This window comes from Brugia malayi, assembly GCF_000002995.4.
Source record: "Brugia malayi strain FR3 genome assembly, contig: Bm_v4_Chr4_scaffold_001, whole genome shotgun sequence".
NCBI lineage: Eukaryota > Metazoa > Nematoda > Chromadorea > Rhabditida > Onchocercidae > Brugia > Brugia malayi.
Window position 1 is genome coordinate 407,722 of NW_025062478.1, and position 15,447 is coordinate 423,168.

Here is a 15,447-nt window from a genome sequence, read left to right on the forward strand (position 1 = left end):
ATTCTATGATCAAATATAGCTGAAGAGTAAAATATTCAAGTTAGCAGAAATCGAAGTAATGTTGTGGAAATATCAGCAAAAAAGCTGGATTACAAGAAGGAAAAGATTAAACTGTATGATCGGTTGATATGAAAAAAGAAATGGAACAAGAATTTCAGTTTTCCACAAAATTCGGATTCTGAAGTTCAACATTACTAAGATAACTGATATCACTATCCAAAGTGTATGAGAAAAGTTGCGAGTTGTTCTCTTTAAAAGATTACAAACTCAATTTATCTTAAAAATTATAACAATTAACTGTTAATATCACGATCATGATCACCGGTTAATCAATTTACACAACCACTACACTGTCCTATGCCAGTATTTCTACGAACTACAACAGAACCGTCACTGAATGTAAGGCCTCTAGAACTCATCAAATCTAGCAGTTATATACAGACCAAAGAAACTCTGCATAACGAATGAGAACTGCTAAAAATTTTCTGAACCAGTAATTGAGCAAAATATATGAAATGGGTATTGAGAGTTTTCAATATTCCATTTCTATTTCACTGTTATCACTGTCATTTTCATTATCATCATCGTCATCATCAATATAATCACTATTATCATCACTTATATCCTGATTATCCCCATCGAGATTTAAGTCGCTTCTTCCTTTTCCATTCCCGTCATCTGGAACAAGCATAACCTTTTATATTCATAGATTCAATTGCGTAATTTAATCATGAGTAAGAAGGATTTTTCTCACAATAACAAAAATCGATAATTTCAGAAGGAAAGAAGCGTTTACCAGATGAGAAGTGACTTTCACCAGATCCAACTTCCTCGTCATCCCACCACTTTTCCACACTTTCAACACTTTCTTCTTCATCGTCAAGGTCATTCATTTCACCCGATGTTTCAGATATGTCACCATCATCTGAAATACAAAAATAAAAAAGTGAATTTAATTCAGCAGCAAAATATTTTAATATTTTACACTGACAAGATAGAGATGACTTTATTTCTCAAGACTAGATTGCAAATATCCCAAAAGACAAAGTAACCAATCCGGCTATATATGTATAAGTTTCCGATTTAAAAACCTAAGTGATGGCTCGAATCAGTGGAGCAGAAACCAGAGATATAGACTACTTCATAAGAGTAGACTTGGAGATCAAGCCAATAGAATCCAGAAGAGAAAATAAAAATATGCGAAATGCATCAAAAAATTAAACCAGAAATGCTTAAACCTTGCGATTTTCGACAAATTCAATGGCTTGTACTAACCTTCGAAAGAAATACTTGGTTGTTGCGAGACAAACAACTGCGGACACATGCGACGATTAATTTGTTCATTGATCAAGGAAAGTTTACCGCTTACTTGCAACAGCTCATCCATATTTGCTGCTCTTTTACTAAACCAACCAAATAAAGATGATAAATCTTCTTTTAAAGTGCCAATCTGAAATTTATTTCTTTTGGAGAATTTACTTCCTTTGTTGCCATAATATAATTATATTATAGTAATGTACTGTATTCCGTATCTTTTAAGCAAGAAGAAACGACTGTCATTTCTATAGAGATTTAATTTATGCAAAAATTTACGCTGAAGCTGTTTACCATTTCTCATCAAATGAGAAATGACACCATCCTTTTCAAGTGAGTTCGAAACTTACTGTGCAGAGATAAGCCATATGCTTAGAAAAAATACACTGCAACCATCGCATCCAACAACTCCTGAAAATTGATGAGCTATAAAGATCCAAAAGTTATACACTGTTATAATAAACACATTATACGCAGTTTATGCAAACTTTGTAATTTGTAACAACAAACAGACATACTCAAAATGTCTGCGATTTCTGCAACGATATTCAATTTCCTTAAGTAAAGGTATAATTTGTGTGACTGGTAAGTCATTCAGCGTTGCTGATATCGTGCGTGCATCTGCTTTCAACAATACTGCGTCGATTTTTTCAGCATCACTGCTCGTCAAACCTTGATTTAAAATTACTGCCAAACTTTCACCATCCATACTTATCATATCCGATTTCTGAAAAAACACAATGTACCACGCTATCGTGGAAATGAATTACAACTCCAATTATTTTATTTCTTTTAGTCCATTATCATGAAAAATAATTTTCGGTCTTTATCCACAACCTGCCTAGACCTCAAAAGACCAGTTATCAAGCTTTATGATCCATTTCTGGCGATTCCAGCAACAAGTTTCCTAAAGAAAAATGTACGAAGTTGCAGACATCACATTCAGTCCGCATGGACATTTTAGAGAAATGAAACGGAAGTTAGATCCCTTGAACCTCGAAATGTCTACCAATAAAACAAATGAATGAGTAACAAACTGTGATGGCCTCTTCCGTATAAGTATTCGATGTGCTCGCTTTCTCATCAACACCGAAATTTTGCACATTTTCGCTGACAGAGTCCACATCTTCCATTTTTGAGCTTTTATGATCAAGACTGAAAACTGATGTAATATGATCTAAAAAAAAGAAATGAATGTAGTTTGGTCTAAAATGAACCATCAAATTTCTTGTGAGAAATGCTGGTAAGTGAATTAGTTTTGCGTTCTAAAGAATGAAACTGTATGGCCTGCAAATACCTTTCTTTACTACGTAAGATTTAGCATTTCTGTGGTCTCTCTTCAATTTCTAATCTTTTATCTCAGATCAAAAAAATCACAATGTGCTGACGTATTTCAACACAATTTAATTACAGGCTTGAATAGTGCTACTGAAGTAAAACAAAACCAACATCTCCCTTTCATCGACCGTTTTCCTTCTTTCTTTCAAAGGCATATCTTTCAGATTTGTTTTTGATGATTTCTTTGATAAAATCACTTCATGATTCTCCTGCAATTGTTATAAATATCTCGAATGATTTCGGCCCACAATGGTTTCATTTTGTTGGTAATGATTTTCTCACTTTTCCTGGCTAATTCAAAATGCTAGTACTCAACATATTTTAATACACTCAACATCAAACTTTATTTCAAGATTATTACTCTCGTCGAACTGTTATTAGCAACAGTTTCTCCATCTTTGCTACAAGTCATCACATCATTATCATCAAATTTGATCTTTTTTTTACTGATCGAACCACCATTGTAGTTAGTTGCTTCCTTAGCTTCTGATAAACGACGACTTCGTCTCAACATATCCAATGATATTATACCTATAATTGAGATTCAAATGCAAATTTAAACTAATAAATTTTTGATTTAATCCAAATTTTGGTAAAACAGAAGCATCGATGGCATTACTTTTATTTCTTGATAAAAATGAATGCGAATGATTTGCTATTTCACATAACTAAGAATATACAGATATCTAAAGAATCAGTCCAAAATATAATTAATAATAATACCGTCTTCTAGTCATCAAAATTATTGGCCTAAATATGCACTTCCTAAAAATGAACAACTCTCGCTCAATTTTTATTGTTAGTCCCCCCAATTCCAAAGCAGTTAAAACCAAGCAATTAGATCAATACCTATTCAACTGACCCACCACATCACATCACACATCAATACCTACCCGACCCAGCTCACAGCCAACCAACAAACAAACAACAAATGTACCCACTTATCCTACTATCAGACGCACAAGGTTCTCTGCTGTATCATTCTGCAAACAATCGTTTCAGAAGCATCGTTAAATTTGAATTTGGAGAAGTTTCTATGGTCCAACGTTTAGATTATTCCACATCTCGGGAATCTGATTGTGATAAATACTTGTGGTGTAAGATTCGGGTTACCCAGACATTTGAGTTACTTGAGAACTAGGGTTACTCAGATATTTGAGTTACTTGAGAACTAGGGTTACCCAGACATTTGAGTTACTTGAGAACTAGGGTTACCCAGACATTTGAGTTGCTTGAGAACTAGGGTTACTCAGGTATTTGAGTTACTTGAGCACTTGGATTATTTATCAATATGGGTTGTTTGAGCACGAGTGCTTTAATTGTTCATTTAAATCAGAACAGTTACTCAAATACTCGAATTATAAGGGACTAAAGCTATTTATATATTTATAGGTTCACTCAATTTTTGAAAAGTCTTCGACTTAAACGTTGAATCACTCAAATATTAGAGTTATTTAAATGTTGAAATTGTTTAGTGAAGAGTGAATAAAGGATAGGTAATTGTTTAAGTAATTAAGTCAATAAAGGTAAGCGTTCTGTAAATCCAACTTCATCTTTGATTTGTAATTTAAATCTAATTAATCTTCGATTTGAATTTGTCAAAGAAATCTTTTAATAAATGCATTTATGCTCTGCTGAACTGTAAACAACTTTATGTCTTATATCAATAATTTTATTCTTCCTAAATAAACGGACTATACGATTGTTTGTCCCTTCAGTTTTCCTTCATTCTTCCCCTATTCCTCCCTGCCTTTTTTTTTTCGTTATCACCAATTTCTTCTTTAAAAACTTATTGTTATATTATTCATCATTTGATATCGACGTACAATATCTTTGAATTATTATAATGTTCCGCCTTATTACATCTAGTTTCTTCATGTACTTCTTCACATCAACAACTGGTAATAGCATTCATTTTCTGCTTCAGTTCTGAATTTTAAATTTATTTCAAGAAGTGTGTTTTCTAAAACTTAAAGTTTCAACAAGAAGTTCTTGTTTGATTGCTTGGATGGTAGCTGTGATCATCCATCTTGTTCCTAGGAAGAGATTGCATTGATCGAAACATGTAATCTTTCCTTTAATGAATGAAATTCAATTATCTTCCAGAGAATGTATTCATATCGTTTGGACAATTTTTTATCGATTTTTTCCTATTGGTAAAAAAGTGTGTGAATCAAATTACATTAAAACGAACTTAAGCATTTTTTTTTTGTTGTCATCCAACTCTGTAACAGTTATTAACAATTCAAATCTTTTCTTTACAGCTCTCAGATGTGTAATTGAAAATAGCATTGTGAGAGAAGCTACTACTGAAAATTGCTCACCATCAGTTACCGATTGCTTTTGGTTCAGATGCGACAATTCGGGTAGTAAGTAATTTCAAAAATTCAAAAGCTAAACGTATGTTATATACATTTGTTATATTTGTTAGACTATAATTTAGTCTTTGTCACCTGTACTATCAACAGTAATTTAAAGGAGGAATGGAAACACTTGTAGTTTTTTTTTTTTTTTTTTTTCATTTAAGAGATAAGGAAGAGATACGTGATAGGTGGTATGTTCTTAAAAATACATATGCACAGGAGGTACCTGGAATACCTGGAATAGCAGTACTAAGCATAAGTTCACATTTCATTAACAGTTAGAGTAATGAACTGGAACAAAAATCAAAACTAGAATAACCACATTCAAGCAGGTCCGATTAGAAACACATCTTTTGATTTTTTCTATTTGAAATCTTTTTAATTCAAACATACATTCGTAAAAAAAAAAAAAAAATTGTTAGATTTTTATTTTATTTGTTAGATTTTTTTTTTGTTCAATGATTAATTTTTTTAGAAGAAACAAAAGAGAAAGGTTGTAACGACAACCTAAGCAGCTTATGGAATTGTCAAGCATTGGGTGAAGCTTGTGTCCAGAATGGCGGAAAACCGTACTGCGATACGTGTGCCGGAGATTTGTGCAATAATGCTATAACTACTGCTTTTCTTTCCCCTACTTCTATTACTGTATTGTTGATATTGCTTGTTCTAAGTATTATCTAAATATAGTCATAAGAACTTATATATTTCCATGCTAATATACAAATGGAAAATAATTTTCGATTTAGTACTTTTGGACAGATTTCCATTCCAAAATTTGTTATCGACTTTAGGAATATAAAAGCTAAACTCTGCTTCCATATAATAGAAAAAAGATTAGTTTTTAGTATCAGTTTTTAGTATATATCAATTCCGACAATATATCATAACATTTTAGGACACTGGAAATGCTTTTTGTAGGCTATTTGTATATCTAAACTTAAAATAATAATAGATGATATAGATACAGCATTCAACATCAATTCTTATCACTTTGTTTTCTTAAAATCTTCAAAAAGTTGTTTCTTTAAAATTGTGAATAATTGGAAACTTCAGAATTAAAATTTTATTAAAATTGTTTAATCGTCCATTGTCAATTAAAGAAAATAAAGTTGCGCTGCTCGTTTATGTTAAGTAGCGTTGTAGTTGTTAATGGAAATCCCTTTCATCACAGCCAATTTTCATAACAACAAATGAAATCGATTTACTCTCCAGTAATGTTAATATTTAGTATACAATTCTCTTTAATAGCTGAATTTAATTCATTAAGTCTGGAAGTGTTAATAAAACTGCCGAAATGTCAGTATTTCCGGTCATATGTTTTCTCATTAGCTGCTCAAAAGTAGTTGCATGCAAAAAAAGAACAGAAATACGGCTTATTAGCGATGAAAGAATTGATAAATCGATCTCACTTTATTATGAGATATCATTAATTTAGACTGTATAATCTTTACTATCAATAACAAGTGAAAACTACATCCTTAATCTGTCATATCCGACAGAGAAATTAATTGATTTTTATTTTAGCATCGGGTTTAAAATAATGAGGTTCTAAAGTTTTGATTTGAAATATCCAGTTATAATTCAATATTACGACGCAGTGATTCCTTAAAGTTATCAAGTGGTGTTTGATTCATCTATTATTATTTCAGTTTGACTATGCTTACATGAGTACAAGAAGGATAAATATAGCGAAAAATATCGTAAAAAATCTCGAGTAAAGGAAGAACCAAAACTACCAATAAAATCTGGAATTGTGATTAAAATTAATTTTAATATTTAAAAAATAATTAAAATCATTTATAATTGCAAATTATTCAAGCTGTTAGATGGCCACACTGTATACGAGCAGTTCCCGTACAATGCATATCAAATAATTAACTAAGTTCTATTTATCTATTTTTTTGATGAATTAATATTTTTTAATAGTTTTTACAATTTGATAGACAATATACAAAAATTCTTAAAAATTGTATAATTTTCATAAAAATTATTATTTAAATTTTATATTTATTAAACATTATTTCATTAATTAAGCTTTTAGCCTTCCAATGTTAAGTTTGTGCGTCATTTTCAATTATTTTTGATTTTGAGGTAAAATATGAATTAAAATTGAATCTTCATTAAAAAAGTACAAATATTTTAAAATTATCCAGCATTTTGCTTACGGTAATATATTCAAGCAATGATGATCTTTGTTTTGAGGTAAAATTTTTCTCACAGTATTATTTGAATGAGCAATTTTAATTATAAAAAAAATAATAAAATGGAAACCAAAAGAAGATAAATTACACTAGATATTCTCTGCACTCTTTGACACGCTACTTATAATTTGCTCAGTGATTATTAAAGTTTGTTCCACCCCATGTATGGTCTTTTATCACGTGTTTTTTGCATAAATTTAAAGATGGCAGCGAATTTTATAGTCTTTTGTTGTATTTTGCTTGCATAATGTCTGCAAATTTCATGCAGGCATTTCTGATTTACGGCTGTTTATTTATGTGCTGCTGTAAGGGCATATCATCAACTCAAACACTAAAGTGAGTCATGCCAGCATTAACGCTTGCATTTTTTTCTAAATCATTCATTGCAACACTGCTTATAACCATAGACTGCGTGTAAAATAAGCTAAAAGCGTCAAAAAAGTTGTCGTCTTTTATTTTACCAATATGCACGTACGCACAACAACCAATATGAATGAATGTGCCACGTTTATTTTGATTACAGTAATGCTTATTGCAGAGATGAATGAGTGGGTGCAGTACATTTTCCTTCAGCCAAATGTTCATATGAATTTTTTTAGCTATAGGCGCTGCAACTGGCAATGCTGAAGTACCGATGGAATGCTGCTGCTGCCGCTGCTATATTATGGTAATTAGTTATCTCGTATCGATTGATGACTTTCCTCTGTACATTATGGGATGACTAATTTTGTCTACTTACACGATATACCCAAATGATTAATAAAGAATGTAAGGGTGAAATCCAAAAATGATGTTAGAATAAACGAATTTGAGGCGATTTTGCATGGGTATTTTGTACTTCCATCAGGGCTGCACAGTGATACGTACACACAATGTGCTAGGATTTTTGAGAATCCAAGGAGAGAAATGAAAGTCTGTGAGCTACTAGCAAATAAAATAAAAAAAAAAGAGCTAAAACTCCACAGATTTAATTAATACTCTTTTCTGCAATTGCTGGGATAATTGTTGGTTTCTGCGTTGTTATTCATCGAGTAAAATCCTTTTTTTGTATTTCTATTAAGGATTTGACAATAAAAAATTTCAAAAATTTAATTGTTACATAGTGAAACAACAAGATTTCTCTTCTATTTTTTCTTAAGAGATTTTTCAATCTAAGTGATGTATAGTAGATGATTCTAATGAACAGTTTAGTTTTAGTTTATACAACTTTTTCGAATGTGAAGGAGGCTAAAACTATTCCTGAAGAATTATTAAAGAATAAAGAAATTAGCTATATATATATATGTTTCTGAAGAAAGAAAAAAGTGAATTCTTATTTCCTAAAGTGAATTCTCTTTATCTATAAGAAATTAATAGTAGTTGTGAAGTAATAGCAATTATGAAAAGCAGAAGCGATCAAATTGATAAAATTGTAGAAAAAGTTGAGCAATGCATTCTTATGATCAGCCAGCTATTGTAATAATACCTATAAAAGAAATAAATCATACTAATTGGTGAGTAATAGCATGTTGTTACACAAGTGAATGATGTTGGGGTAGGTGTAGCCAATAAAAGCATGCAATAAATGCAAAAGATATGAATAAAGTTAGGAATAAAGTTACGAAAAAGTTAAAAATAAAAGCATGCAATAAATACAAAAGAAAAAAGTGTAAACCTTAATAATAAATGGTGTAAGTTATTGTTAATAATACCTATAGAAGAAATAAATCATACTAATTGGTGAGTAATAGTATGTTGTTACAGAAGTGAATATGTTGGGGTAGGCGTGGCCAAGTGGTAAGGCAGCGGTCTTCGGTGTCGCTGTGCCGGGGTTCGAATCCTTCTATCCAATCCGTATATCAACTGCGTCACCGTTATACACAAAGTAGTTCGTTCTCTAATGTCAACGTTATTTAATAATATATAAAATATTAACATTTATAAATAGAATGGAAAAGTTTGTATGGGAAGTAGTAACTTAATAACGCTGGTGCAATAAAAATCTTAAGAGGTCATGGTATTGTAAGGAAGCGTCCATCCAGGTATGTACGTTGAGGGGGAGGGGGCGGGGGGAGAGAGGGGTGAGATACCTGGTGATGGGTCTGGCTTGCATATATGAGGTTGTTGATAATATAAGGTGTAGGTGAGTCTTTAGTGCTCGGGTATTATGGCAAAATTGAGGTTAGCAATAGGTGAGTATCTGTGACTGATAATGGTTGTAGCATTTGAGCTGATATTGTCATGAAGAAGGAATATCAGCACATAATAATAATTATGACCCTAGTGCACGAATCTGGTAGCAATATACCTATAAGGTTTCTGACGGATTTACGTGGTACATGGTGTTGGTATCTCAGTTGTAAATGCATTGTCAAGCTGGCTGGAATAAACTATTTGGCGTAATAAGAAAGAACGCTTTATGTGCTTTGAAGATGGTGAATAAATAAGAAGACAAACAAATGAGGGAATAGAGTAACATTTATACCGTCAACGGAGATTTTTATTAGCATTGATTTTCTCCACTCTTGATAATCGTATCAGAGAATTAGCTTTTTTAAATGCAAATAAACGATAGTAAACAATCTAAAGATAATTTTGGCACAACAAATTTCATGCGGTACTTAGACAAGAATAAAACGTATGTTATCAAACTTACCAGCATGAAGGGTTATGCAAAAGATCTTGGTATGAGCATAGAAATATGAATGAAGTGGAATGACTCCTACTACGAGCATGTTATGCTTTATAAATGTATTAATTGTCAAATCTCAAATGTTTATAAGTTATTACTTTAATTATATAAAGAATTAAATTAAAACACTTCTATTAGTTATACTTTGAATTGATAATATAATAAATGCTAAAGGTAAATTAGCTCAAGTTACTAACTAATTATCCCTTAGTTTTTTGTCTTCTCTTCATAATTATTCACCGAGATTACAGTTCATAATTCTTCATCGAGAAACAATCTTAAATTTAAAGATTTAAAAGAAAGCATTCATAATATAAACAAAGTTACAAAAAGCATGCAGTTAATAGAATAAACTCAACACACATGCAACAAAGATGTTAATAGAAATGAGTGAGGCCAACAAAAAAAGCATGCATTTAAATACAAAAAAAATGTGCGCCATAATAACAAATCTATGAGTAAAGATACAAAATGCATGCAGTTAATAGAATTAATCGAAAAATGCATGCAATAAATACAAAAGAAAAAAGTATACATGAGAAAAAGTTACAAAAAGCATGCAGTTAATAGAATTAACCGAAAAATGCATGCAAAAACACAACTAATAAAAAAAGAGTGAGAACAACGAAAAAATAAAAGCATGCAATAAATACAAAAGAAAAAAGTGTACGCCTTAATAATAAATGGTGTAAGTTTACAAAAAACATGCATGTTAATAAAACTAGCCAAGAGACGCATGCAAAAACAATGCTAATAAAAAAACATCAAATAATATAAAGTAACAAAAAGCATGCTGTTAATAGAATAAACTCAACACGCATGCAAGAACGATGTTAATAGAAATGAGAAATCAAATTAAATTATCACTCATTTATGCTGTTGTAAATGAATGAAACTTTTTAATAAATTTAATGAAAAAAATTTTTAAAAAGAATAAAAAGTAAAAATGCAGAAGCATAAAAGAAAAAATAAATAAATAAAAAACAGGGTACATTATGAAAATACAATTCCATATTGTAATTTTGAGACACCATGCTATAAAGGGGAAGCAGTGAAAATTAAACACTGAAAGTTGAAAATTAACAAACCTTTGAAATGGTCGATACAACCGAGCATGAGAAGAATTTTGTTTGCTGAATCTAAGATCAGTGACGTCATAAACTTCATAATTATTCACCGAGATTACAGTTCATAATTCTTCATCGAGAAACAAATCTTAAATTTAGAGATTTAAAAAAAAAAAAAAAGGAATTCATAACATGAATAAAGTTACAAAAAGCATGCAGTTAATAGAATTAACCAGGAAATGCATGCAAAACAATGTTAATAAAAAACGAGTGAAAAATAAAAGCATGCAATAAATACAAAAGAAAAAAGTGTACACGAGAAAAAGTTAAAAAGAGCATGCAATTAATAAAATTAACGAAAAATACATAAAATTAACCGAAAAATGCATGCAAAAACAAAGTTAATAAAAAAACAGCAAATAGTACCAAGTAACAAAAAGCATGCAGTTAATAAAATTAACCAAAAAATGCATGCAAAACAATGTTAATAAAAAACGAGTGAAAAATAAAAGCATGCAATAAATACAAAAGAAAAAAGTGTACGCCTTAATAATAAATTGTGTAAGTAAGTTCACAAAATACATGCATTTTAAAAAAAATAGACAAGAAACGCATGCAAGAACAATGTTAATAAAAAAACAGCAAATAATATAAAGTAATAAAAAGCATGCTGTTAATAGAATAAACTCAACACGAATGCAAGAACGATGTTAATAGAAATGAGTGAAGCCAACAAAAAAAGCATGCATTTAAATACAAAAAAAAAAATGTGCGCCATAATAACAAATGCGTGAGTAAAGATACAAAATGCATGCAGTTAATAGAATTAACCGAAAAATGCATGCACAAACAAAGTTAATAAAAAAACAGTAAATAGCACCAAGTAACAAAAAGCATGCAGTTAATAGAATTAACCGAAAATGCATGCAAACAATGTTAATAAAAAACGAGGAAAAATAAAAGCATGCAATAAATACAAAAGAAAAAAGCATACATGAGAAAAAGTTACAAAAAGCATGCAGTTAATAGAATTAACCAAAAAATACATAGAATTAACCGAAAAATGCATGCAAAAACAAAACTAATAAAAAAAGAGTGAGAACAACGAAAAAATAAAAGCATGCAATAAATACAGAAGAAAAAAGTGTACGCCTTAACATTAAATGGTGTAAGTAAGTTCACAAAACACATGCATGTTAATAAAACTAGCCAAGAAACACATGCAAAAACAATGTTAATAAAAAAACAGCAAATAATATAAAGTTACAAAAAGCATGCAGTTAATAAAATTAACCGAAAAATGCATGCAAACAATGTTAATAAAAAACGAGTAAAAAATTAAAGCATGCAATAAATACAAAAGAAAAAAGGGTACGCCTTAATAATAAATGGCGTGAGTAAGTTTACAAAAAACATGCATGTTAATAAAACTAGCCAAGAGACGCATGCAAAAACAATGTTAATAAAAAAACAGCAAATAATATAAAGTTACAAATAGCATGCGTTGATAAAATTAACCGAAAAATGCATGCAAAAACAAAGTTAATAAAAAAAAAAAAACAGCAAATAATATACAAAAAGCATGCAGTTAATAAAATTAACCGAAAAATGCATGCAAAACAATGTTAATAAAAAACGAGTGAAAAATAAAAGCATACAATAAATACAAAAGAAAAAAGTATACATGAGAAGAAGTTACAAAGAGCATGCAATTAATAAAATTAACAAAAAATACATAAAATTAACTGAAAAATGCATGCAAATAATGTTAATAAAAAAAAAACAGCAAATAATTTAAAGTTACAAAAAGCATGCAGTTAATAAAATTAACCGCAAAATGCATGCAAACAATGTTAATAAAAAACGAGTGAAAAATAAAAGCATGCAATAAATACAAAAGAAAAAAGTGTACGCCTTAATAATAAATTGTGTAAGTAAGTTCACAAAATACATGCATGTTAAAAAAAATAGACAAGAAACGCATGCAAAAACAATGTTAATAAAAAAACAGCAAATAATATAAAGTAACAAAAAGCATGCTGTTAATAAAATAAACTCAACACGCATGCAAGAACGTTGTTAATAGAAATGAGTGAAGCCAACAAAAAAAGCATGCATTTAAATACAAAAAAATTGTGCGCCATAATAACAAATGTGTGAGTAAAGATACAAAATGCATGCAGTTAATAGAATTAATCGAAAAATGCATGCAATAAATACAAAAGAAAAAAGTATACATGAGAAAAAGTTACAAAAAGCATGCAGTTAATAGAATTAACCGAAAAATGCATGCAAAAGCACAACTAATAAAAAAAGAGTGAGAACAACGAAAAAATAAAAGCATGCAATAAATACAAAAGAAAAAAGTGTACGCCTTAATAATAAATGGTGTAAGCTTACAAAAAACATGCATGTTAATAAAACTAGCCAAGAAACGCATGCAAAAACAAAGTTAATAAAAAAACATCAAATAATATAAAGTTACAAAAAGTTAATAGAATTAACCAAAAAATTCATGAGAAAAAGTTACAAAAAGCATGCAATTAGTAGAATACAAATATTGTACGTGTTAATAGCAAAAATAAAAAATAAAAATAAAAAAACACGCAATTAGTAGAAAAAATTGGAAACACATGCAAAACCAATATAAACAAAAAAAAGTGATAAAATTAGTGGTAATATAACAAAAATAAATTAGTATTAGTGGAATGGACAAAAGTTAGCAAGAAGTAAAGTGCTAAAGGCATAAAAAACTGAAAATACCAACAAATGCAATGAATGAAAAAAAGTATGCAATTAATAAAATCCATAAAAAATTACCAAAAAAAAAAAAAAAAAATCCAAAAAAAGATTCTAAAAAATAATCCGAATAAAACAGAATTAATTTCTAAAAAGATTTTAACTGAATTCAAAAAATCTGAAAACGATTTTAGCTCATTTTTTTTGATTTTAACTCAGTTTAGAAAAAAAAATTGTAAACGCAAAAATTAAAAAAAAAAAAAAAAAAACAAAAATTAAATATTTTTGAAATCTTTTTAAAGTCTAAAGCACTACCAATTCAAAAAATATACTTAAAAATGAATAGTGATCAAGAATTTTGAAATTTATTCCAGATTTCAGAAGGCCCTTCATCTCAATTTTAAAACCCAAACATTCATTCTATATGCTTGGTTAATGTTATACTGACGAAGGAAGGTATAATTCTATACCTCCCTTCGACCATCCTTCCCCTCCCTCCCACCACATACACACAAAGATAATTAAAAAGATAATTACAAATTGATATCAACTTATGATTTAGCTCAAAATAAAATTCAAAATTAGACCTTATTAAATCTACTCTCTGTTGACAACTTATCTTATTTAAATTAAAAGACTACTTGAATACAGACAGAAATTTTCCAAAAATTGCTCAATTCCATTAAAAATATATTCATATGAAGAAATTTGTGTTTTTTTTAATAGCCAAAAAATCATCTTAAAATGTAAAGAACTTATAACAAGTTAGAAAATGCAAAAAATAAATATACAGTAAGTTGATATCTGATGTACACAGCAATAAAATTAAATAAAAAATTTAACACCGCTAGTAACACTAAAATAACAATGAAAATTTTCATTAAACAAAAACAATGGTTAAAGTAACATAAACAATAAAAAAAAAGAACAATTGTATAAGTTTAGAAAATCAAAAAAACAGCTATAAGTAGTCAAAAAAAAAACAATTTTAAAAAATCAAAAAAAAAAAAAACAGTTATTAAACAGTTACAAGTAATATGAAAAAAAATAAAAACATTAAATTACATTATTTAAATGAAAATAAATAAAATACACAATTTTTAATAAAAATTAGCAGCCCAAAAGGCTAAAAAAACAAAAAAAAAGCAAGAAAAAACAACTGATTTCAAAGTAATCTGATTTATCTTTTGTGTTGGCAAAAAAATGCCTTTTACAATCTTTTTATTGCTCTATCACTAGGACGGTAAATGACATACAGAAACATAAAGGAATTACAAACTTTTCCATATTTTGAAATCAGTTGTTCTTATGTTAAATCAAAGAACAAATCTTTTTTTTTTTTCATTTTTTCTATTTTTAATTTTTTTTATTCTTTTGATTTTTTTTTTTGGTTTTTTTGATTTTTTTGTTTTTTAGTTTTTTTTTTTTATTTCTTAGTTTTTTCTTTTATTTTTTAGTTTTTTTTTTGTTTTTTGTTTTTTTTTATTTTTTAGTTTTTTTTTATTTTTTAGTTTTTCATTTTTTTTTTTAATTTTTTGGATGTTACTAACCAGCTTTCATTGGAAGAGGATGGAGATTCGCAGCAGGCAGCGACAGGTGGCCGCATGAGGAAGACCAGGCAATAATATTAGCCTGAAAAAAACCACTGATTAGAAAAATTACGAGACCCACTTTAATATTTTGTTTTCTATGGTCATTCAATTTTTTTTTTTAACTTTTAAATTTCACTTCTTCAATGCTAATTAATTTCTTAC

The 15,447-nt window shown here is 29.0% G+C and overlaps 2 protein-coding genes across 3 annotated transcripts; one reads left to right on the forward strand and one right to left on the reverse strand.

The window, feature by feature from the left end:
- Nucleotides 1-532: 532 nt before the first annotated feature.
- Bm5703 (Uncharacterized protein) lies at nt 533-3,166 on the reverse strand (the record flags this gene model as incomplete). 2 transcript variants are annotated; one of them, XM_043081174.1, is made up of 8 exons in its annotated part: nt 533-678; nt 797-925; nt 1,276-1,450; nt 1,665-1,725; nt 1,833-2,041; nt 2,352-2,469; nt 2,764-2,861; nt 3,014-3,166. In XM_043081174.1, 8 exons carry the CDS (start codon nt 3,164-3,166, stop codon nt 533-535), a joined length of 1,089 nt encoding a protein of 362 aa, XP_042937108.1. The 2 variants fall into 2 exon arrangements, with proteins under 2 accessions (XP_042937108.1, XP_042937109.1); XM_043081175.1 differs by lacking the exon at nt 3,014-3,166 and having other exon boundaries at nt 2,764-2,807.
- Nucleotides 3,167-4,498: 1,332 nt separating this feature from the next.
- On the forward strand, nt 4,499-5,696 carry Bm1370 (Uncharacterized protein; the record flags this gene model as incomplete). The annotated part of the gene is made up of 3 exons (XM_043081176.1): nt 4,499-4,553; nt 4,917-5,021; nt 5,491-5,696. The coding sequence occupies 3 exons, from the start codon at nt 4,499-4,501 to the stop codon at nt 5,694-5,696; spliced, it is 366 nt and encodes a 121-aa protein (XP_042937110.1).
- Nucleotides 5,697-15,447: the final 9,751 nt, after the last annotated feature.